Source organism: Populus trichocarpa, chromosome 3 (assembly GCF_000002775.5).
Source record: "Populus trichocarpa isolate Nisqually-1 chromosome 3, P.trichocarpa_v4.1, whole genome shotgun sequence".
NCBI classification, from domain to species: Eukaryota; Viridiplantae; Streptophyta; class Magnoliopsida; order Malpighiales; family Salicaceae; genus Populus; species Populus trichocarpa.
Genome location: NC_037287.2, coordinates 11658325 through 11680431, shown reverse-complemented (window position 1 = coordinate 11680431; position 22107 = coordinate 11658325). Strand labels below are relative to the sequence as shown.

Genomic DNA, 22107 nt, shown 5'->3' with positions numbered 1-22107 from the left:
ATTTTGAGTTGATATTCAATTTACAAGTAATTATTTTTGTTATCATATAATTAAATAAAAAATAATTATATTTTTAAACTTCTTCCTAAAAATCCTCCTCGTGCCGCTCTACAAATTTGACGAACATTCAGTTTGGTATTGTCTCATTTCTTAATTCTATCTCCAGTAACGAACCATAGATTATTATACTTGTCTGCCAATACTCCTGCAAAACTATGTTCTAAATAATTAAAAAAATATCTGTGGTCCAACTATTACTTTCTTAAATACATAATCCATTCCTCTTTCCATAGTTCAAATACTTCCGCGTCACTTTTGTCTCATTATCCATTCGTTAATTGGTTGGAATGGAACTTTTCCAAGTTCTAACCAAATGCATGGCTATCACCACAACTTCAATAATAATTATTATTTTTGTCCTTGGAAACTGTACTTCTTCTTCTATATTCATAATCTCTTGCATCTATAAAATCTCTACCTAGATGATGGTTCTGTGCAGTCTTCAGTTTTTCGGGCCTTTGAAAAATTCTATCAGTTGAGCATTGATGTTTTAAGCTCCTCCCCACTTCAATGATTCTCTCTCTTCTTCAAACACTTGCTCTATTATCTTTAGATGGATCATTTTGCAAACTTGTATTTTACCCAGTAGATATTTAACGTCCGTTCTGTAGTAGTCCCATTGCGATGAACCGGATCTAAACCAGCTTAACGCCAAGGTTCTGTTCTTGTAATTTCATGGGGCTGTAGGCAAGGCAAATCCATCTTCCAAAACCACTAGATTCTCGAGAGCAGAAGGAGCTTATCCTTAAGATGGCATGGGCATTGGCAGACAATCGTGCCACCCTATCTGAACGATGTAGCTCGTTTCACAGAGGCACCGCAGGTAAGGCGGAAGCTATAAACCATGTTTTCTTGCACTAGCTTTGATGGAAGAACTCAGACCAAAATAGCCAACACCACTCGATAGAGAACTTGAAATTACCACAATCTCGGGTCACTAATGATTACATCAAATTACAAACAGAAACTTTGGCAATAGTGCAACAAACAGTTGAGCGTGATTGGAAAAACTGTCTTTCAGTTCTGCCAAAAGGACGAGCCTTTACAGTACAACCACTAAGCACTCCAAATAATAATATATTGACAACAAAAATATGAATCAAGAGGCCGAGAAACCCAGTAGCTGCATTTCGGAAGGAAAGGGAGGCTCTATCATTGTTGCCAACAAGGTTAATGAAGAAGCAATGGTTTCATTTCAACCTGGCTAGAATAACTAGCAAATGATTCAATCTCCCCGCAATGTCCTCCGCATATAAGTCTCAGAACAGCATTCAATCGCTTCTAGCACCTAATCTCATACGAGCCTGCTTTGGTAATATAACGAACCCATTCAACTGTGTTGTACCCACTTTTCTCCCATACCTGCATAAAATCATTCATGGTCAGAGCTGCTTCTTTACACAAAAAAGGTATCCGTAACTTTTAACTTCAGATCTATACCTTCAGAAAACGAACGCGTAAACCAGATGCTGTAAACATCGGAACCTGGAACTCCATCTGAATCGGAGGCCTCGTCCAAGACTTCTTTTCTGCCATGGTAGAAATCAGCTCGACTTCTGCGCTCATGGTTGGCTCGGTTTGTCCAGGAAATTTTCTTATCCTAAACAGATCAAAAAACATGCCATTGAGCAATAGCATTCGGAGTGCAATCTAAAGATAACAAGACATTTACAATATAACATAATTATACAATAAAGCCAACAAGCACAAATTAGTAAATGCACTAGAGTCTGAGTTGATCAATCAAGACATGCCCAAAGTAGCATGACATCATAGAATGATTTTCCTTTTCAGGCAAAAAGCATGACAGCAGGACATCTTGTAAACCATCTATACCATGGGAAATCAAATCTGGGCTCAATAACAATATCCACCAAAACGTTATATTAATTACAAAAAATAATTGATGAAGCCATTAATTAAAGTTTTTCCATCTTTTGGAATACACATCAAAACTTCCAAGTTAGTATTGACAAAACCTTTATGAAGTAGAAAAAATGGCAGGGTCACTGGATAGCAAATGCTTCCTTGCTGCAATTCAGATCTGATTACTTTGCAATAAAATCTTCTTTTTAACCCACAAAAAAAGGAGATTCCAAATAATTTATCACATTAGTTATTGATGACAGTTAAAACCCCAAATATAAGCCAACTTTTAGAGTTTGGAAAACAAAAAATTTAACAGAAATTTTAACTGCTTGTAAGTTATGTAGTATTTATAGTTGAATAATAGTTTTGCTCAATTTCTCACATACAGTGACTAGTTAAGATTACATGTGTTCACACTTGTGCCATCTTTCCAAATGATAATTATAGAACCCCAACAGGCTTTCCATGCAAGCATTGCTGGTTATAGTCCTGATGTGCGGTGTAAGAGACAATGACTAAATGTTGAATGTTCATTAAAAAATAATTAATGAAGGCTGTGATCAGTATCTATTTTCATTTTCAAGTAAATGTAAACCTTCATGTTAATTAACACTGCAGGCATTACAGGCACACAGACTGTCATTTCAGTATAATCCTCAGAAAGGCATCGGACGAATCTATCTGTACTGCCTGAGCTCAATAGCCTTGAACAAATTAAACAATCTGACTCTTCCAATGATTTGTATCCAAGTCAGATTTCACTAGAAGTTAATTTGTATACAAATATTCATAACAGGTCATCCAACCTCAAGAATGGCCTCTGCCAGTTGGCATTATTTTCTGTGTAATTGAACTTCAGAGGCTATGAAAGAATAGGTGGTATTATAATTATTGAACTTGAAGAAATAAACTAAACCAGTATGAAGGATCATTATTGGATCAGAAAGTCACCATAAACTAAGGCCATTTCCATGCACCTTCACATTTGAAATAAATATAAGACTAACACGTGATATTGAAAGGGATGCATACAACAATGCAGTTCTTATATTTAGAAAATCTATCAAAGGAACCCAAAAAACAAATTAAATTTACACATTTAACAAGCTAAACAAACTTACTTCCAAACTATGCAATCAATTGCAGCATTGTACTTTGCTCGACCAGATGTAACTTGGAAACTGGTTTTAGCAGTTTGTTTTGGAACAGGAATTTTGATGACAACCCCCAGTGCAAACATTTTTGCACCAAAGACACTCTTAACCTGAAGATTAGTCTACATAAGATAACTGGACAACTGCAAACATCCACATAGAGCATGATAACTGAACCAAAAAACAAACCTTGACATTCACTTCCATGCGTGTTCGACCAAGTTCCTTGATTGTTGGCAATACCCGAAATGGAAGATTAACCCCTTCAGTGATACGATACCTGTGAAAAATAAAACACTGAGCAAATCAATACATCAAACCTTAAAAGATCATCAAACAATGACACAATTAAATCAGCACCAGCCACTTTAATTTTTGAAGAAATTAATTGCACTTCTTATGGTATAAAAAAAATGTTGACAGGCCTTCAGTAGCAAGCCTCAAATAATTGAAGAATTTAATCCAAAGTGCATGATCGTTAATGAGGGGAAGAGAAGTTCAAGCTAGTCTAGATTTGATGGATTAAAATAGAGCAGTCTATGGAAATAAAGGGTCCAGATAGGCTGTCGAGAAGCAAAAAATCAAAACACAATCAACTGTCAAGCATACAAGGTAGTAAACTCACCATGGTTAATGCAATTAAAATCCTTTGAAAAGTATGAGATACACCAGACTATTATCAGACCAAAAGTGAACAAAATAATATCTAATTTTTATTTTTATCCTTTTTATGGACAAACTACCAATTCATTTGGAAGACTCTGACGGGCACCCCAGCAGGTATATATTTTTATCGTCAAATTCCAAAATTCACATGGAAAACTTGAGAATTCAAACATAAACTTCAGGCATATAACAAATCACGAGAGAGATTTCTTCAACTTACTTCATCAATTCAAATTCACCATCTGGAGGGACAAAACTTACAGTCTTCTCTGAGTTAAACCTCGTCAAATTTACACATTGATGGAAAGTAACATCATCAAGCTCAATTGTTTTGCCACTGCATAACAGCATATTCAAAGACCAAGTTATTGAAACAAACATAAAGATAGCAACTTGCAGCCTAAAACCAACAAGGCACAATTTATTTGTGTGTTTAGACAAAAGTTGATGTAAAAAACAAAAAGAAATCACAAAACCAAGCAGCAAAAATAGCTGAGGCTATTCCATCCCAGCAATGAATTATAAGCAGAAGAGGAAATGAAATACTGTTGCAATTCATAATTGATTAGTTTCAAGACCCAGCAAGCAAAAACCTTTCCAATACTGTGATGACGATGATGACAGAGAGAGAGATCAGCATAAAGATGATTTCACAAAGAAAACTGCTTAGTATTTATTCATCCCAGGTTAGATATATGCATATGTTATGACTGCATTAGGGTGAGTAAACCAGCAGAGGCGAAGCCTTCTATTATGGGTTTTTTTTCAAATGGATTGCAGAATCAAGCTGAGCCCAAAGTTCAGTTAGAGAAGAAAAATCACATCCGAGGAAAGCACTTCTCAGCCTAACCAGTCAGAAAAGATGGAAAAAAGGAAAATGAAAAAGAAAATAGAATGATGCATTATGCTTAAAAAAAAAGGAAGGTCATAATGAAATACAAGAATAACAAAAAGAAAAGGACGGAATTGTCAAGCAAAATACTTTTTTGACAGTAGGGAGGGAAGGGATGATATTTATGTTCCATTAAAAAACTACCTTTTAGCAGGACGAGATTTCAGTTGTGACTCTTTCTCAAGACCAATTTTATCATTTAAACCCAACTTCAAATCAGGCATTCCAGAGAGGAAGCACTTCATAAGAACCTTCCCAGTTACATCACAGCGCAGGACGTTACCTATAATCACCAAGTTGTTTATGATCAACCGAGTCAGTGATTCTATTATATCCAAAAGAACAGATATAGAAAAGCTACATGAGAATTTTTTTATAAAAAAAATTCATAACCCACCTTTTGAAGACATAAGAAGGTTAACACTCTCCACAATATCCAAAAAAACCTGTACGCAAATAATGTGAAAATCCAGCACAATGGCCAAATTCCAGTGAAGTGAGAAGCAGGAAAAATTGAATCACCTCATTCTTTTTATAAACAAGGCCTTCTCTGCGCCAACCGACAGCACCTGTAACTTGTAAAGTTGCATTGGGGACAGGTTTATCTGTAGGCTATTTTATTTTTCCCATTGGTGAAAACACAAGAAGAGAAAAGGTCAATGGCTATTTAACACAACATTTCTATTGAAGAGCCAATCCTGGCAAATAAAAAAGCTATAGCAAATCAAGGTTCCATGTCATAGTTCTTCTGAACAGCATCTATTAAAACAAACAACTAACCTTGGACGAAAACGGTGAGCGGACTCCTTCTTGTGTGATGTAAAGCTTTAAAATCTCAGGAGAAAGATTTTGTGGGTAACCAAAGTCCATGATCTCTGCAATTTCAATGTAAATACCAATCAATTACTAATCTGCATAATATTACAGTTCTGAAATGCAAATTTGATCTAATTTTTCATTTGCTGGATAATGACAAGCAAAATAACCCCACAACACAAACAGTAGTAAAGTGGATTTCATAAAATTTCCAAAAAAAAGGTGGGGGGGGTAAAAGCAAGCAATCCTAAGAGTCTAGTAGCTTTCAATTGCTTACCATCTAGCAGCTCATAAATCAGAACAAAATTATTTCTGATGGCATCTTCATCAAAAGCCCCACCAAAGTATGATTTGAACAATGCAACAGCCTGCATACAGCACGGAAAATAGCAGTATCAGCTGCAGAAGAAAAAATTTACTTTTGGTTTCCTACAAATAAAATATCCAACAGATATGCTTTTTGATCATTGGGTTTGTGATGGCTAAGGACTTCATTTGACACTGAAAGTACAATAAAATTTGGTGTGTGTATTAGCAAGAATAATAACAGAACAATGTAATCATGCTAGTAAAAGAATCATACTACAAACAGAAAAATAATTAGATAATGATGGATGCTCATCGTTTTGTAGGCAGCACCCTTTTGTTTTTTTCAAATCCATTAACGCCAGAAGGCAATTTCCAGGTGCCTTCTGTAAGACCATCTAGGCCAATCCTTATATGTATTTAAAGCTAAACCTGAAAAAAAAGTACAAAGAAGAAGTTGACTACCTCAACAACAAACTTGAATGCACAAGCTACATTAGCATTGCTGCTGACAACAATCACAATGTAGACATTGCTAATTCTCATGTAAAAGAAAGAGCAACCTCCAATCTGCCGCACTGGACATGTTCCCAGTTCTTTCGTTTGCATTATATGTGTCCGGAAGGCATCCACCATATTTCCACTGAAAAAATTTGTAAATTTAGTACCAATTGAAGATTACAAACTGCAAAGCCGCCACAATTATTGCATCTCAAACACAAACAAGAGGATCAGAACAGAAAATGCAAAAAATGGGGAAATGGGAAGAACAGGCTAAAATAAATCAGAAAAAATGGAGGCATTGCTAAAAAAGCATTTCGATTCCATAATAAGTTTTTCACAAATCAAGGGGGAATGATACAACATTGATAGAGAAGTTATAGCAGGAGGCATTGCTTCTCAATAAAAAAGCACATGGATTCCATAGTAGGTTTTTCACGAATCAAGGGGGGAATGATATAGCATTGATAAAGAAGCTATGGCGTCCAGTGTTCATCTGCCAACACCGTGTGTGGCTCCACTCATGCAGTTCCTCACCTTCCCGTGAAAAGGAAAAGATTTCAAGAGCCCATGCTTAACAAGCATTACCTGCTGCAATGCTTTAATTACAAAACAGGTGTGGCCTGTACCATACACGGAACACCGCATTCTGTCTTCTTTGCAAAAGTAAAGGAGGAATATTGTTCACTCTCAATATTCCTTGGAGGGAAAGGGGTAGATTCGTGAAATTAAATCCTTGAGCTAGCTAGAGATTTGAGGTTTAATTCTTCTTCAAGACAACAAAAAATGAGAATGGCCATGCCTCATTGAATATGTCAAAAGCAAAGTAGCAGGGTGAAATTGCGAGCTGCATGAACCATTTCACTCACGTTTGCCAAGTTTTAGACTGTCAGCAGGACTTCTTTTATGGAATTGAAATACTATTTCGAAGAAATTGATGTGTGCAAGTATCGTGTGTCCTCGTGACGATTATTCCTTCCTTTATGGTAAAAAAATGATTCCAGTATCCAACAACATTATTAACTCGTTGTTCGAGTGAATTTATTTTCGAAATCTAGTAGAGTTAATCTAAGAAAAAATAAAGATGATTTTACCTGCTTCACATTTAACAGAGCCAAACATTCAATTCCACAAAAAAACATTCACACAACAAGGTCAGGTTCCTACAAATTCATAAAGCAACATATATAAAAGGGAAAATTAAGAGATTACCCGACATCGTCACGATAGAGGCGATTGATGAGGACATCGCCGCGAAGATTCAAGAAGTAGACGGCGGAAGCAGCCACCGGCATCTCTGATCCAGTGGATCGCGCCTCGAATATTACTCAAACAACCACTATTATCCGGTAAAAGAAGGCGGTGGAGGTTGGAAATGCAGATCTAGGGAGTCTCGAGGCTGATGGACGGTGTTGATTAGGTAATCGGTGATGTGGGAAATTTTGAGATTTTTTTAAAGAAAGAATGAGGTTTTGCTTTGTTTCATTTCATTTGTTTTGAGATGTTGAAGAGATGGTTTTGTTTGAAGTCAAAGAGCAATTAACTCGTTGGTCTTCCTTTGTTTCGCACGCGCCTTCTTACTTTTCTTTTTTATTTTTGGGAAAACATAAAATATATCCCCAAATTATTAAGTAGTATCAATTTTGCATCCAAACTATTTTTTATATTGATTTTATCCTTAAATTATTTTGATTTCTTGATTATGACTTATATCTATATCTGAATCACTTAACTAAAACCATTAATTTTTATATAAAATAACTTCTCACAACCTGTTATCTCACTACCACCGCCATTTTATCACTATTATTTTACTTTTTTTATTTTCTTAATTATTATCATCATCTCACAACCAACATTATCATTATTTTTTTCTATAATAATTAAAAAATATTTTTTAAAAATAAACATTAAAAAATATATTACTTATAAAATAATTAGGTAATTTGCATGAAAAAAAATTCATGCTAAGTAAAAGAAATGGACAAAAATCTCAATAATAAAAAAAAATAACAAAACAAAACGAACCCTTTAATTAAAAAAGTTTGTTTGATATTAAGATAATAATAATTTTTTAAAATATATTTTATTTATAAATATATTAAAATAATATGTTTTTTATTTTTAAATTTATTTTTAATATAAACATATTAAAATAATGATAAAAATTAAAAAAGTTAAATTTTTTTTTTAAATATTTGTTTTTAAAAATTAAACGTTATCGAAATCCTTCATTTCCAGACCAACAACAAAACAAAAGCAAAACAGATTTGCAAGCAAACAGATCATTTCTCTCCCTGTCATCTCTTCTCCGACAATTAAGTCTCTAATCTAAACCTCACTTTCACCCCACCCCCCTCTCTCTAAATCCCAACTCTCTCCCTCTCCATAAAATCCACAAACAATCCCATCTTCTCCTTGTCTAGTTCTCGATTAAGTTCGACTCGTAGTTGGGGATGCGATGCGATTCTTTAAGAGGTTAGCGGGGTTTCTTGGATTTGCTAAAGATGATGGAGGCCACGAAGTGAAAGACCAACAAGAACAAGAAGAAGACGAAGAAGATCATCATCAACACCCCAACCAGGCTCCTTTTCGCTCCAATTTCCAAGAAACCGGGCTTCCCCGTAAAGGTTTTAGCGTTCCTCTCCAAGTCGCCGTCGAACGCCCCCAGCTTGGACCCGTAATCGTCTCCTGCAACTCCGGCGACGGCGGCGTTCAGGTCTGTTCTTTCTTTAGACTTCACATTTTTGTTTGCTTTGTTAGTTTTCGATTTTAGTGATTGTTTGGGGTTTTGAAATGACAAGTGTTGGGTTGTTTTGGTATTGTTGAATTGTCATTAAACAATGTAGCTGCGGAAGATATATGATTGCTGGTGTTTACTAAGGAGTAAGTTTCGATATCAATTTGCTGTGTTTCATTTAGATTATTGTCAATCCCAATAGAGGTCAGTAGGATCTTTGTTTCTTTCCTTCGAAAAGAGGGAATGGATGATGAGAATCTGACTCTTCTTTTCCTTGGTTAACGTGTTCAGAATGATTGAAGATGGAGTTTGGACCTTTTACATTTGGAGTTTTGTTGAGGTTCTCATAATGCAGCTCCAAATTTTTGAGTTTGATTGTAAAGTTTTTAACATATGATTGTTATTTCTAGCTTTCTTCCACGAGGAATCTTGCATTATAAATGCAGTTATAAATGGAAAGCAATGTTCATCCTCCAAATTTTATTGATGCACCGTTGTAGTCTTATTTGCAAGTTAAACTGCCAATCTTGTAACCTAATGAGTTGGTTCGCCCTTACCTCCGTAAACCTATTGAGTTTTTGTAGTGTCTCATAAAATAACTTCTGCAAACTTTTTTCTTATCAGGGTTATGGAATGTGGCCTGTTGTTTTCTATTAGTTTTCTGCATTCTAATAATTTCTTGTGTCATGACATGCTGTCACGTTGGCAACATTTTACTGTGCCTGCCTCACATTGGTGTTAATCTTTGTGAATGTCTGCAACATATGATGCTACTGCAGAGTGTTTTCTGGTGAGATGACCCTATGGTAGTAACTTCAAATCACCATTAATGTGCGGTGAAGCTCAACTTTGAACCTTCTGACTGGCATTTTGATTGGCCTTTTGCTTTGGTTTGGTGTGTAGTTCCTGTGCCGCTGAAGTTATTAGTTATTTCATGGTCGCCTCTGTAAATTTTTCTAAGGTAGGGTGTCTGCTATTTTCAAATGATTTGACAAAAAAATGTGAACATTAGTTCATTGTGTTTATTGCTCTTAGATTATTATGCCTTTAGATCATTTAAAATAATGTTTAGGCTCATTGGACATTAGCAAATTTTTTGGTCTCAAATATCAGCTGGTAATAATCAAGTAGGAGTAAGATCTATAAGTTTTAAGGCAGCAATGTTGAGTGATAACCCATTGTCTTGAATGTTGCAATGTGTGATACCCATAAAAAATAAACGAGCCATTGTATTTATGCAATTGACGGAGGTGGGTTTTCGGAGGTATGGATACAAAGTAATGGAATGCATTAACCTTTGCTGATACTATGTTTAACTAAGAGGCATCTATTTGAAGAAACAAGAGAAAGAGTGTACTGCAATAGCATAGGCATCACAATACAATGCTTGAGAGGGGCAGAATATGCTTTCCATTTTGTGAATTAGTTGACAAATGGAGAGATAACCGTTCTATTACCCCTAGCCATTTCTGCACATTTACAAAGAGGTAGCTGGATTTTAACTAAAATTTAGAAGAGTACTTTAGGTGTCTGTATGGTAATTTCAAGATGTTTTCCCCTTGAGGAGTTTGCTCTGGGTCTCCTTCTTAGCTATCTTTTTTACATGGACAGCAGCCAAAAATCATACTCTTTCAAGTTCATATTCTATGAATGAGAGAAGGATGAAGTGTATTCCATTTTCTGCAGCACTGTCTAGTTGTTAGTTGCTTATGGTCTTTTGGTTCTTTCTTTATTTCATGTTCAATGGCTACATCCAAATGGGTACCAGAGATAATGGCATGTTTGAGATGTATTGGTTGCTGTTGGAAGCACAAATTCTTGAGAGAGATTATAATTATGAAGCATGCATATTAGGTGATTTTGAGGTAAAATACTTGGCAGCTTCAATTTCCTTTGGCAAGCAGAGGATGGGCCACCTGGCTGTATAGACCAAAAGGGCATGAGGAAACATTACTTCTTCTTTAATCAACTTGACAATGAATAAGGGTTATACTCTGCTGGTTTGTTTTAGGTAAATTACAGGAGGCAGAGATAATAACATCTGTAGAAGTAGGTAGGTTGGAGAAGCCCGAACTAGGAGGTCCTGTGTGTACATAGGGAAGGATAGAAATAGTTGAACTTTCGTAGGTGCTGATAAACCTAGCTAGTTAAGTTGGGCTTTTCATGTTTGTGACCTCATAAAAATCAACATTTCCTCCGTATGCAATGTCGCTGTTTCTTGAGCATAGTAATCTTTACACTCTGATCTTTCTCTTCATTCATTCCTTTGGATAAATTTTTTGTTCGGGAAAATTTAAATTCACGAAATGTATAAATGGGATGCTTCACACATGTGATCAATTGAATCGCAGAATTACACTAGTTATTCATGGATTTAATTGGTAGGCTCCTTGAAATCTTGAGCAGCAATGGTAAAACAGAGCAAAGTTAGCAAGTCAATTTATCCTGCTTAATTTTATTTTATGTATTTTGTCTTGTAGTTCCAAGCTCCAAATGTTATGAAGACAGTACACAGTTGATCCGTGTCTTAGCTCACATTTTTATTGATTTGATCTCTTAAAGTATGTTGATGGTCTGTTTATCTTTTCCTATTTAGGGTCTGAGATGGTATGCAAAACGCCTCAGGATAGATGAAGATGGAGACGTGGCAGATGAGTTCTTTGACGAGGTTTTACCAGATACATCTTCCAGTGTTGATGAACAACACAAGCCTCTGCTGAGGTTTGAAGTGAAGTACAGTACCCGGCCAGCTAAAATCAAGACGCAGATGATGTCACATGATGGAAAAATTCAACAGCGTGTGGAACATCAAGGGAGACTGCAGTGGGTATAATGGTCTTCATGTTCAGGGCTCAGGGGTGGCTGGGTTTCATCTGTAAGGTCTATAGGGTAGGTTTGCTGCTGGGTTATTCTTTTAGAATAGATTCACGCTTTGTTTTTGTGGTGTGAAGACCCTAGACCCAACTGTATTGTTGTTTATGTTACAAGGCTTTGTCCAACTGGTATGCGATAAGATTTTAATTTAGACCATCTAATCAGATAAATGTCACAGATGCTCTAGAAAACTGACTCTGTTGGAGTTGAATGCATGCACCAATTGATCCATGTTGTTCCCTGTACTTGCTCGTATATATATTTTCTCATCCTTCCCTTTGAAGAGGCCTTCATATCCGGTCTTCTGCACACCTGGTTTGATTGTTCACATTTTCTTATTCCCGGATTTGCTATATTTTGTTTGTTTGCACACAAAGTTAAATACAGGAAAGATCCAATGACTTGCATGCCGTGCAGTTGACTGTTTTCATGTATCTGTCCATCAACTATTTCCGTATATCCTTGCAGGAAATGAGTTATATGGGCAAACCAAACGAAATTTTTCTTACTGAAACCAGACCAGCTCGACTCTCGAAACACCTGCTTCATACTTGTATGTCCGATGACTTGCAGCATGGTAAAGAGGGATGCTTGATCGAATCTATTTTTCCATTCATAACAGAGAGTTTCCAACAGAAGGCTGAAACTCGAGACAGACAAGTCTACACTCTACACTCGTACATACACCCATGGAGTCCCACCTTCCAACACACTGCATGATTAATTGTCTAAACATAGTTCTGTCCAGGAGGGTGCCCTCCTAGGGGGTATGTAGGAACTGTGCTTACAGGCACGGTACCTGCAGTCCCAACTGGTTGGTTTGCACGGGTTCCAACCATGGGCCGAGTTCCCACCACTGGCTGAGTGCCCACCGCAGGACGTTGGTGGTGGTGGTTGGAACTCAATTTCTCAGCTGCATGCTTGGTGATGCAACCCCATCTTTGCCTGTGCTTCCTTTACTTTTCCACGCTCCTTGGCCAGCTCTTTCTCTTCTTCTGTCCTGGCTGTCGCCTACTGTGCCTGCAAGTTTTCACCAAGCAAGCTTTACAAAACAACGGTACACTGTAACGGATAAAACACTTAATATCCAAACAGATGTTTTCCTTTTGTTCTCTCTATTTGAGTTGTTCGAGAAATATAACCTGCTCTTCGACTTTAGCTTTGCAAATGGTCATGCGCTCCTTGGCAACACTAGCAAGATTGCTGATTTTCTCCTTAGCAGCTTGCATCCTTCTCCTTTCGCGTTCACAACAGAAACACGTTACAGTTTTTGATTTATGTTTTGCTGAAATAGAAACAGCTTTTTCCGCGCATGATGTTCCAGTCTAGAAATGTAAGGAATTGCTAGGACGCCACGGTGATTGCCGAGTGCCGTTCATGCAGCTGCATGCCTTCGAATAAGTGCCAGGTTGAACAAATGCACCCTCCTTGGACGCGGGCCTCTTGCGCTTAACATGGGGCAAAAGAAAGAAGGAAAACGGCAGCAACAAGGACATTTTGTTTTTTTAATGGCCTGCGACTGTGCTTCATAGACATAGAGTGAGATCAAACAGCGAACATGATTTGCACAAGAGAGGCAAAATTCTTAAGGAGTTGATGAGCGGCAGCTTCAATGAGCCGTCCATATTTTTAGTAGCTTGTTGTTGGACAAAATATATAATGGAAAAAAAAAAAAGTATGACGGCTCATTATACATTTTTATACTAGTAAATAGTAGCTTGTTGTTGGACAAAATATATAAATCATTCATAAAATGAATGTACGATAGGCACCATACATGAAATTTTATACATTTTTATATTTATATAAATTTTAAAAAAGTTCATCACACTTGTATCATAGTAGAGCGTTTGAAAGTCCACTAATTACTAGTATTAATTATATGAATCAAAGAGGGATACGTACCATCACGTTTAAAAGGATTTAAATTCATATTCTTTAAAATATTAAAGATAATAATAACTTTATGATTGAAATTAATCGGACATGGATGCCTCGTTTTATAAGAAAATCAACTATATTACTTTAATTTGAAAATTCAAGCTAAATCATTTTCAATTTCTTTAAACATACTATTTATATCATTTGTAGGTCTATGACCAGCATTTATTATTAATTCAATTTTTTTTATACTAGTAAGTTTTTCCCTACAACTTATATTGTATTTTTTTTAATTATAATAAACCTTGTTTCTATGTCATATGATGCATTTTTCTCCTTTCTATCCAAAGCAGCCCTTCGGACCCAAATAAAAAGAAAGTTACTATTCCACAGAACAAGTCAATCCCAATATTTCTAAAAAAAAAAAAAAAACAGCAAAACAATCAAGTGGTGTGACATCCAACGATTCCTACAAAGGCAAGTAGCAAATCTCCACCCTTACATAACATAAAATAACCGCCAGAGAGGAGAGGAGAGGAGAAACGACAAAAAGAATCCATGGACCTTATCATTTCAAGCCACTCCTGCAACTCACTCTGCAGGAAACCGGCATTTTACCGGCGAATTTCATCTCCAAACTCCACGACTCAACACTCCACTTCTCTTAAATGCCGCGTTGCTAAAACGACATCGGAGCTTCAATCTTCAGTAGGAGTGAGCGATCGAACCGGCAACAGCTACTCTCCCTCGATTCCAACTCACAAGGTCACTGTTCACGACAGGCAACGAGGCGTTGTTCACGAGTTCCTTGTTCCAGAGGTGAATTATTAATTTAGACTATGTTTGTTGAATTTAATTGACAGTGATTGAATTGCATGTATAAATTTTGTTTATTTATTTTTTAAAATCGAAATGCAGGACCAGTATATATTGCACACAGCGGAGTCACAGAACATCACACTTCCATTTGCTTGCAGGCACGGTAATACGGTTCTCAAATGCCACTCTATCAATTTAAATTAAATTAATTTTTTATTTATTTTAAAAGACTCATGGTTAAATAGTATTTGGGAGTTTAGAGGTTTTCGGTCGGATATGGTGCATTGGGTCTTTCATTTTAGCTTATTATGAAAAGGAGTGGGAGTGGGGAGGGAAGACAAGAAAAGGAAACCCAACAAATAATTCCTCTTTCGCTCTCTTTTGTTTATTTGTTAATCTATCAGTTCTTCCACCCGCTGGAGTAGCTTCCTTTTAATGTATTATGCAACTTATAGCTCACTGCAGTCATGACTTTTTTAGCGCGCATTAAACCCAAAACTTAACTTTATAAGAAAGGAAGTGCTAGTTTTATTAGATCTCTTGCATCTGCGTTATTGACACTACCAAATCAATAGAAAAAATTACGCCACTGTTTTCTGATAGGCCACTTGATGATAATTTCTGTATGATTTTTTTCTTCTTCTGAGAATAGGATTTCCTGAGTATTTACTCTGCTGTCTATGGCCCTTTCTATTTTTCTGGTTAGAATTGATCTAGATGAAATGCTATGTACTTGCAGGTTGTTGCACCAGCTGTGCTGTACGTGTTAAATCAGGGCAACTTAGACAGCCAGAAGCTTTAGGGATCTCTGCTGAGTTGAAGTCGAAGGTCTGTGCCCTTTATTTCAGATTTTTTTCTTAATTTTTTTTATCGCAGTGACATAGCTTCTGAATATTACGTATAATTTAGGTTTATGGACATTGTGCTCTAGGGACCTTGTAGAAGGGGCAGAGTTCTGAAGCTTCACTTTATACCAACTATGCACAGTTGTCTAGAGGCAACAAATTAAATCCTGTTTAGTGGACGAGTTCAGGAAGAAAAAAAGACAATGATAATTGAATTGGATATCCCATGCCTCTCAATAAAGCACGACATGGTTTCTTAGAATAAGTATAAAACATAACATGGAATTGAAGGTCTAGTTTATTCTTCTTCTTCTTCTTTTTTTTCTCAGAAGTAAGAGGTGAATGAAGGGCTTATATTTTATTTCATATTTAATAGTATTCAGATATTAGCACCATGATTGAAAGTTCTGTATTTTGTGCTCTTTAGTTTGTAATGATTTGGTGCTTTATGCTGTTAGGACATCTTTGGCAAATCGTTTTGGTCAAGCTTGTCTTTTAATGAACTTTTCCATATTTTTCCCTCTTGGATGCCAGAGATGTAAGCTTATGTGAAATTAAAAGGATTGCATAACACCCACGGTGATCCTCAATTGCAGAAACAGTAAAATCAAATTTAGTCAATATGAAAGACCTCTAATTTAAGTGTATTTTGAAAAAATCCTTCAGATGTGGAATTTAAAAGTGGGTGGTTGCATCCAAGATCTAGCTTTTCTTATGCTTAACATCGCAAATTTTAAATAACATCAGAAAGAAAATTCATTGATGAAAGTAGTTAACATTTCTGTTCTTGCTCAACTTTCTCTTGTTGTCTAAGCTAGTATTTCCAAATCAGATAATTTAGCTGGCTGTGTTTGAATTTGCAATTTTGTGATGATAATTTACCATGTTCTTTGAAAATGTATGATTTTGACTTGCAATCTGCAGGGATATGCACTTCTTTGTGTGGGCTTCCCGTCTTCTGATCTTGAAGTAGAAACACAAGATGAGGATGAGGTGACTTGCAAACTCAATTTTTCACTTTTGAAAAACATCATTTATGTTTATCTGATCCTCACAAGAAATAGAAAAAATAAGACTGCAGTGTCATGAAATTATTCAGGCGTTGAATCTTTGTTTGCTTGTAGCTCTGAAAACTGGCTTGTGCAGGTGTATTGGCTTCAGTTTGGAAGATATTTTGCCCGAGGACCAATTGTAAGTTCCAAATTCTTGAAACATGCTGTGAATGAAGAATTATGGTAACCAGGGCACATGTTTCTTGTTTTGTTTCCTGTCAACACTGTCTACTAAAACATCATACGAGGACATTATAAATAAAAGATAAGAAATTAATGCAGTTCCACTAACTTAAATTATGATCAGCACGTACAAATTAGTGAACTGAATCCAGCTAGAACATAGATAAGAAAAGAAAGAAAAAACCGAGGGAGAAAAGGGAAGACGTACATATGCACATAGTCCAGCTAAATATAGCAGGAGTCATATAAATCTAGCTAGATTTTTTTACATTAGAAATAAGCAAGATTTTGAAGACCCCACTTGAAACTAGTTTCAGAATAGCATTAATTTGGAGGCTTGCAAGACCTAGGATCATGCACAGAGAGGAGAGTGCACGGATTAGGTCCAGAAGGTGCCACATGATGATTACCATGCGGAAAATAGTCCTTGTATGCTAGTGGCTTCAAGCCTCGCAACTACTGGATCAGTAATTCCAGCAGTAAAGACCAGGAACAGAAGGATTGCAGATTTTGCTCCAAGAAGGAGAGTTTTCATAATGCACACATTCATGGTTTGATTTTTGGAGAAACAATATGGGTGATTGATTTTTGTAAAAACTTAGTAAGATACACAGACTAGGTAATTGGTGAATCATGGGAATGTGGGATTGGTTGATAGATGTAGTTGATGCTTATACACAGAGACCTATAATTCAGCAGGAAAAAAAAGTATGTTAGTATTCTGGAGTCAAATCCAAGGAGACAAAATAAGCTAAAATACAAATAATATAACAGTCTAACGGCCTCAGGTCAGTGTGTTATACAGATATGGCACTGTATCATGGTCCAATTTATTAAGACCTAAGTTTAAAGTAAATACATCTATATAAAAGGAAGGCCACTTTTTTTAAAAAAAAATAAGCGAGAAAAATAAAGGAGACAGGTAAAGACCAAGTTGCATTTTTTGGAGGGGTTATCTTACTCTTAAATGCTTCAATTCCACAGGAAAGGGATGACTATGCGTTGGAGTTGGCCATGGCTGATGAATAGGTAATTTAGTATACTTGATCAAAAGTGAGAATCCATCTAGTCTAGCAAGCGGATTGCTTTTTCCCTTCCTGTAATTTTCATTATGCCCTCCTAAATCTTTTTTAACCATTGTATGCTATATATGGTTTACAGGTTGATTGGATGTTTTTCATGATTTATTGAAACTTCAAACGTGATTCATTGCATGAATGAAGTTGTGATGATGCTCTTGACTTGTAGATATGCATTAATTTCCATCTTGTGGTTTTCTAATATCAACACATAAAAACTATATATGAGCTTTGCTGGGAGCCTTATAAGCTGTGGGGCTTTTAGTGCTTGTTATGACTGCTATATTTGAAATTGTAGTTACGGAGAAGAGAGAATTCAGCAGAGATGCTCTCTATTTGGAATGTGTACAATAAAGCCTGTTGGCTCCTATAGTAATATAGATGTATAGGTGAACCTAAAGGCTACAAGCAAAAGGTCCTCGTAAAAAGAAAAAAAGAAAAAAGGAAGACTAAGCAGACGTTCATGCATGCTAAAGTTTTGTTATGGTGATAAGAATTAGGAGTCCCCCCAATTGAAAAACAAACAAAAAGCCCGGGTCTCCTAATTGCCTTTTCCCGTATATGAAGACTGCCTATTGACCAATTGAACTTCCTGAAGGTTTCTTTCTTGCAGGCTAAGTTATTTTGGCGATAGAGAACATACCCTTTGCAGTCCTAGCACAACACACCACCTCTGATTTCTGAATTTAGGGTACGTCTTACTATGATAGTGAAAGGACGTGTAATTCTATAAAGGTCTAAAGTAGTTTGTGTTCTGTAAGTTGAGAAAACAGCTGAAGCTAGAAAAGCAGATTATATAAATAGTTCTAGATTAATAATTCGAGGAAACTGCATATATGGGGTGCAATGAAAATGAAGAAGCAGCTCCTGCAAGATAGAACTGATCTTGTTGTCGATCCATTTCCTATATCAATTTATTCTAGCGTCAGTATTAATGGGTTATTATTGAATGTGTTCTCCGTTTTCACCTGTATTAACACACTGATGAGCCCTTTGCACAGGCGTAGGAGCAATATTGACGTTAGGCTCTTTCCAATAAATCCAAGACATGTTGGGCAGATTCCATTTCCATTTACAGAACAATCGTCTAGGCTGTGTATATAGCCGAGGATGACCCTTTAGAATTATTAATCTATCCTAACCAATAGCAAGCTCACCGAACAAAGATCTGGCCAATCTTTATGTGCTTCACATCCGTTGTTGGCCTCTTCAGCTTATTGAAGTTCAAAAGTCTGGGAATCTCCTTTCTTTCTTTTAGTTTCGCCTCAATTGAAACTTTCTGGTCTTTCGTTAACTTGCATATGAATCTAAGCTGAATTGAATTATTTATTTGTTTATATATATATATATATATGCGTTTTATCCAGATCATAGTGACTTGACTTGAAAGATGACCAGAACCGGTCGTATGGCATACAACAATACTACGTTAGCTTGCTGTCAGCATTATTGTCACTGTTTGTTGCACACAGTATAGCATCATAAGCATTGCTATCCATCTTCACGGGCCTGCTTTCTGATAGAAATGTTGATGGGAATTGCTTGGTTTTTGCTTTCTTAGCGAATGACTCCTACGTAACAAGGAACAGAGATGGATCTATCAGATCACGCTCGATGGACCACCAAAATCAGCCTTTTAGTTTCAACTAGATTCATAGCGTGGCTGGTGGTTCTTGATTTATCTTCTTCCTATAATCTCGAGCGATAGGGATACACATGCAGGACATCTCTGGCTGCGTCTGGCATTGTTTTGAATCTTATCTCGTTTAGATTGGACTATCTTCGGGCTGAAAGATGACGACAACTGAGTGACCGTAATCAAGGTAATCTGCGGGACTGAAAGGGCGCAGGCTATGATATTTGTGCTGATGACCCTTTAGATTTGAAGGTGAATGACTAATTTCTCGAGCTCTAGAAGTTTTTAGTGATCTTGTAACACTTGAATTGCTCTAGAAAACAAATTTAAAATCTAAACACCTCTCATGTAAGCGCCTCTAGTGTAGCTCTTTTTTAAACTGCATGCATCTCACAACTCCCACCATCACAATGCAATACACTCAATTTCATTAAAACCACCTTTTCCCCAGTAATTACCGGAGCCCAAAATGGGTAACTTTCTGAATTAAATTGCAGCTACAAAAGAAAAGCAATTACAGCAAGCCTTATCACTGAACCGGGCTCCAAGGTCCTTATTCAAGGCCCCAATAGCGACCCTTGATTTGTGATGGCAGACTTATGTAGACATGAGAAGTTTAGCGATGAACATCCATGGACAAAATTGGGGTCCATGGACAGCAGTTGGTCTATCACATTCCCGCAAGTGTAGAGACGAATATACCTCTTTTCATATTATTTTTTGATAAATGCATCCCCTGAAACTAGTGGCAGTTTAGGATTCGTTTCAAACGGGTTTTTAAAAAAAAAAACTTGATTTTTTTATTTAAAATTAGTTTTTTTAATGTTTTTAAATTATTTTGATGTTAAAAATAATTATTTAAAAATACAAAATATATTATTTTAATATATTTTTAAGTTCAAAATATTTTAAAAAACAACATTGCCACTCCCTCAAATAAACACAATTTACTTTTAATAGAATGAGAGGGCAGAAATAATTTCCGCATAATTAAACAACAAGAGTTTCCGTCTTTCCGATAAGGAGCTAAGGGGGGGAAAAATAAAAATCGCATCACCTGGATTGGGGATAATTGCATTATTAGTATACTAATTTTACAACCTTTCAATCGAGTACATGAATGTTAAATTTTTTTGTTTTGAGTACACCGATTTTTTTTTTATTTTCAATTAAGTACTTTCACCCACTTTCTATTATTTTTCGATGATGCGTTGTTTGTTCTTAAATCACTATTGGTACTCCAATATTCATTTATATCAACTGAGTACATGAACTTTAATATTTTTTTATTTTGAATCCACCGATTTTTTTTATAGTCAAGTACTTTAGTCAATTTTTCAACTAAATAACTCCTAAATTATTCTTAAAACTACCTTCAACTTTGGATCAAACTAAACTTAACTCCTGAATTTTTTTTTTTAATTTGAATACCTCACACTATTTTTTTAATTAAAATAAGCTCTTTCATTAATTATTAATTATGACTGCAAATGATAGCCTATAAACGTATCATAAGAAAATGTGATTTGAAAAGTAAAAAAAAAAAAAAAGTAATGTAGAGACTGGAATCTGGATGGAGGGGGCTATTTTAGTTGTATTATTGTTTTTTAGTTTTAATTACTTGTAAAATAGTTTTTAGTCTTTATGTTGATGAAAAAAATCTTAAAAGAATTTATTTTAATTTAAGATATTTTTATTTATTAAAAATAACCTTATCTTAGAGTGTAACTTAAAAAAAACACACGTTAGAAAATAAAAAATTAACTAAAGTACTTGATTGGAATAATAAAAAAATGTAGTTGATTGATATAAAATAAAAGTTGAAGGACCAATAATGATTTAAGGAAAAACGACACATCATCAACATAACAGAAAACTTAACGGAAGATGGATAGAAGTACTTAATTGAAATGATTGCACGTTAGACAACTGTTCTTTCTGCTCCTTCCTCTCTAAACTTCAGGAAAAACCTGAACTCAGTGCTGTGATTGCACGTTAGACAAGAGAGCTGATATTTCTTCTGTGAATGGTGATATGAGATATGGTCAGATGTGGAAGAATTTCAATGGCATTTATTATCTTCTAAGCTATTAAAGAAATGAGATATGCTTGTGTTCTGAGCACAAATTTTAGGTTTCAGTATACATGTGCAATCAACAGTGAAGTTGAAGCCGAGATGGGTGAAATCTTGTAAAGGAGGTGAGCCACATGGTTTGCCTAAGTGGTGTTGGAATCTTCATTATTTTTCTTTGAAATTCCTGGATCATCTACAAAAGGGACCCAAGGAAGTTGATTGGATGACTCGTACTGTATTGCAAAGGACTAATTACTGTATCCCAGCTGAAGAGAGAACAAGATCCCCATGGTGAAAAAAAGAAGAAGAGGAAGATGGGTGAGTTCAAACCACGAGGAAAACGTTTCTGGTAGGGAGTTGATTGAAGACATGACCATTTTTCATTTTTGTTGCTCGAGGAAGAATTCTGAAGATAGAAACTCTTCCATGAAGGGGAGGCGTGGTCACCGATTAGGTTATAAATACTTCTTAAAATATCTCTTTGGTACCCTATGTGATCTCTAATCCAAGCAAGAAGTTATCTGGTCTAAGTAAATGACTTTGTAGAAACTGTTTCTATTGAGACCATTTTTTCAGAGAATTCCAAAGCAGAGAGAGAGTATGTGAAATGAATCTTTCCGGTGCACCTGATGCTACTTGTGCAGTCACATATTGTTAAAG

At 35.9% G+C, this 22107-nt stretch overlaps 3 protein-coding genes and 1 pseudogene across 11 annotated transcripts; 2 read left to right on the top strand and 2 right to left on the bottom strand.

Annotated features, from left to right (window-relative positions):
• Positions 1 to 947: 947 nt before the first annotated feature.
• LOC18096961 (AP-2 complex subunit mu) lies at positions 948 to 7789 on the bottom strand. The gene is made up of 12 exons (XM_006385579.3): positions 7477 to 7789; positions 6229 to 6406; positions 5735 to 5825; positions 5422 to 5516; positions 5164 to 5253; positions 5039 to 5087; positions 4786 to 4924; positions 3970 to 4086; positions 3273 to 3363; positions 3051 to 3193; positions 1501 to 1660; positions 948 to 1422 (listed from the first exon to the last, which is right to left on the bottom strand). The coding sequence occupies exons 1-12, from the start codon at positions 7557 to 7559 to the stop codon at positions 1342 to 1344; spliced, it is 1317 nt and encodes a 438-aa protein (XP_006385641.1). The 5' UTR covers positions 7560 to 7789; the 3' UTR covers positions 948 to 1341.
• Positions 7790 to 8510: 721 nt separating this feature from the next.
• On the top strand, positions 8511 to 12109 carry LOC18096960 (uncharacterized). 2 transcript variants are annotated; one of them, XM_024596472.2, is made up of 4 exons: positions 8839 to 8983; positions 9114 to 9794; positions 9908 to 9965; positions 11601 to 12109. In XM_024596472.2, exons 2-4 carry the CDS (start codon positions 9691 to 9693, stop codon positions 11835 to 11837), a joined length of 399 nt encoding a protein of 132 aa, XP_024452240.2. In that variant the 5' UTR covers positions 8839 to 8983; positions 9114 to 9690; the 3' UTR covers positions 11838 to 12109. The 2 variants fall into 2 exon arrangements, with proteins under 2 accessions (XP_006385640.3, XP_024452240.2); XM_006385578.3 differs by lacking the exons at positions 9114 to 9794; positions 9908 to 9965 and having other exon boundaries at positions 8511 to 8983.
• Positions 12110 to 12468: 359 nt separating this feature from the next.
• On the bottom strand, positions 12469 to 13381 carry LOC127905143 (late embryogenesis abundant protein 6-like; annotated as a pseudogene).
• An 868-nt stretch (positions 13382 to 14249) lies between these two features.
• Positions 14250 to 19725, top strand: LOC18096958 (ferredoxin C 2, chloroplastic). 8 transcript variants are annotated; one of them, XR_008058894.1, is made up of 8 exons: positions 14250 to 14578; positions 14678 to 14741; positions 15318 to 15406; positions 16348 to 16416; positions 16570 to 16614; positions 17643 to 17687; positions 18351 to 18428; positions 18739 to 19074. XR_008058894.1 is itself a non-coding variant. In XM_052451778.1 (8 exons), exons 1-6 carry the CDS (start codon positions 14318 to 14320, stop codon positions 17685 to 17687), a joined length of 573 nt encoding a protein of 190 aa, XP_052307738.1. In that variant the 5' UTR covers positions 14250 to 14317; the 3' UTR covers positions 19105 to 19125; positions 19227 to 19725. The 8 variants fall into 8 exon arrangements, 6 of the variants coding, with proteins under 6 accessions (XP_052307738.1, XP_024452428.1, XP_052307737.1 ...); XR_008058895.1 differs by having other exon boundaries at positions 18336 to 18428; XM_052451778.1 differs by lacking the exons at positions 18351 to 18428; positions 18739 to 19074 and adding exons at positions 19105 to 19125; positions 19227 to 19725.
• Positions 19726 to 22107: the final 2382 nt, after the last annotated feature.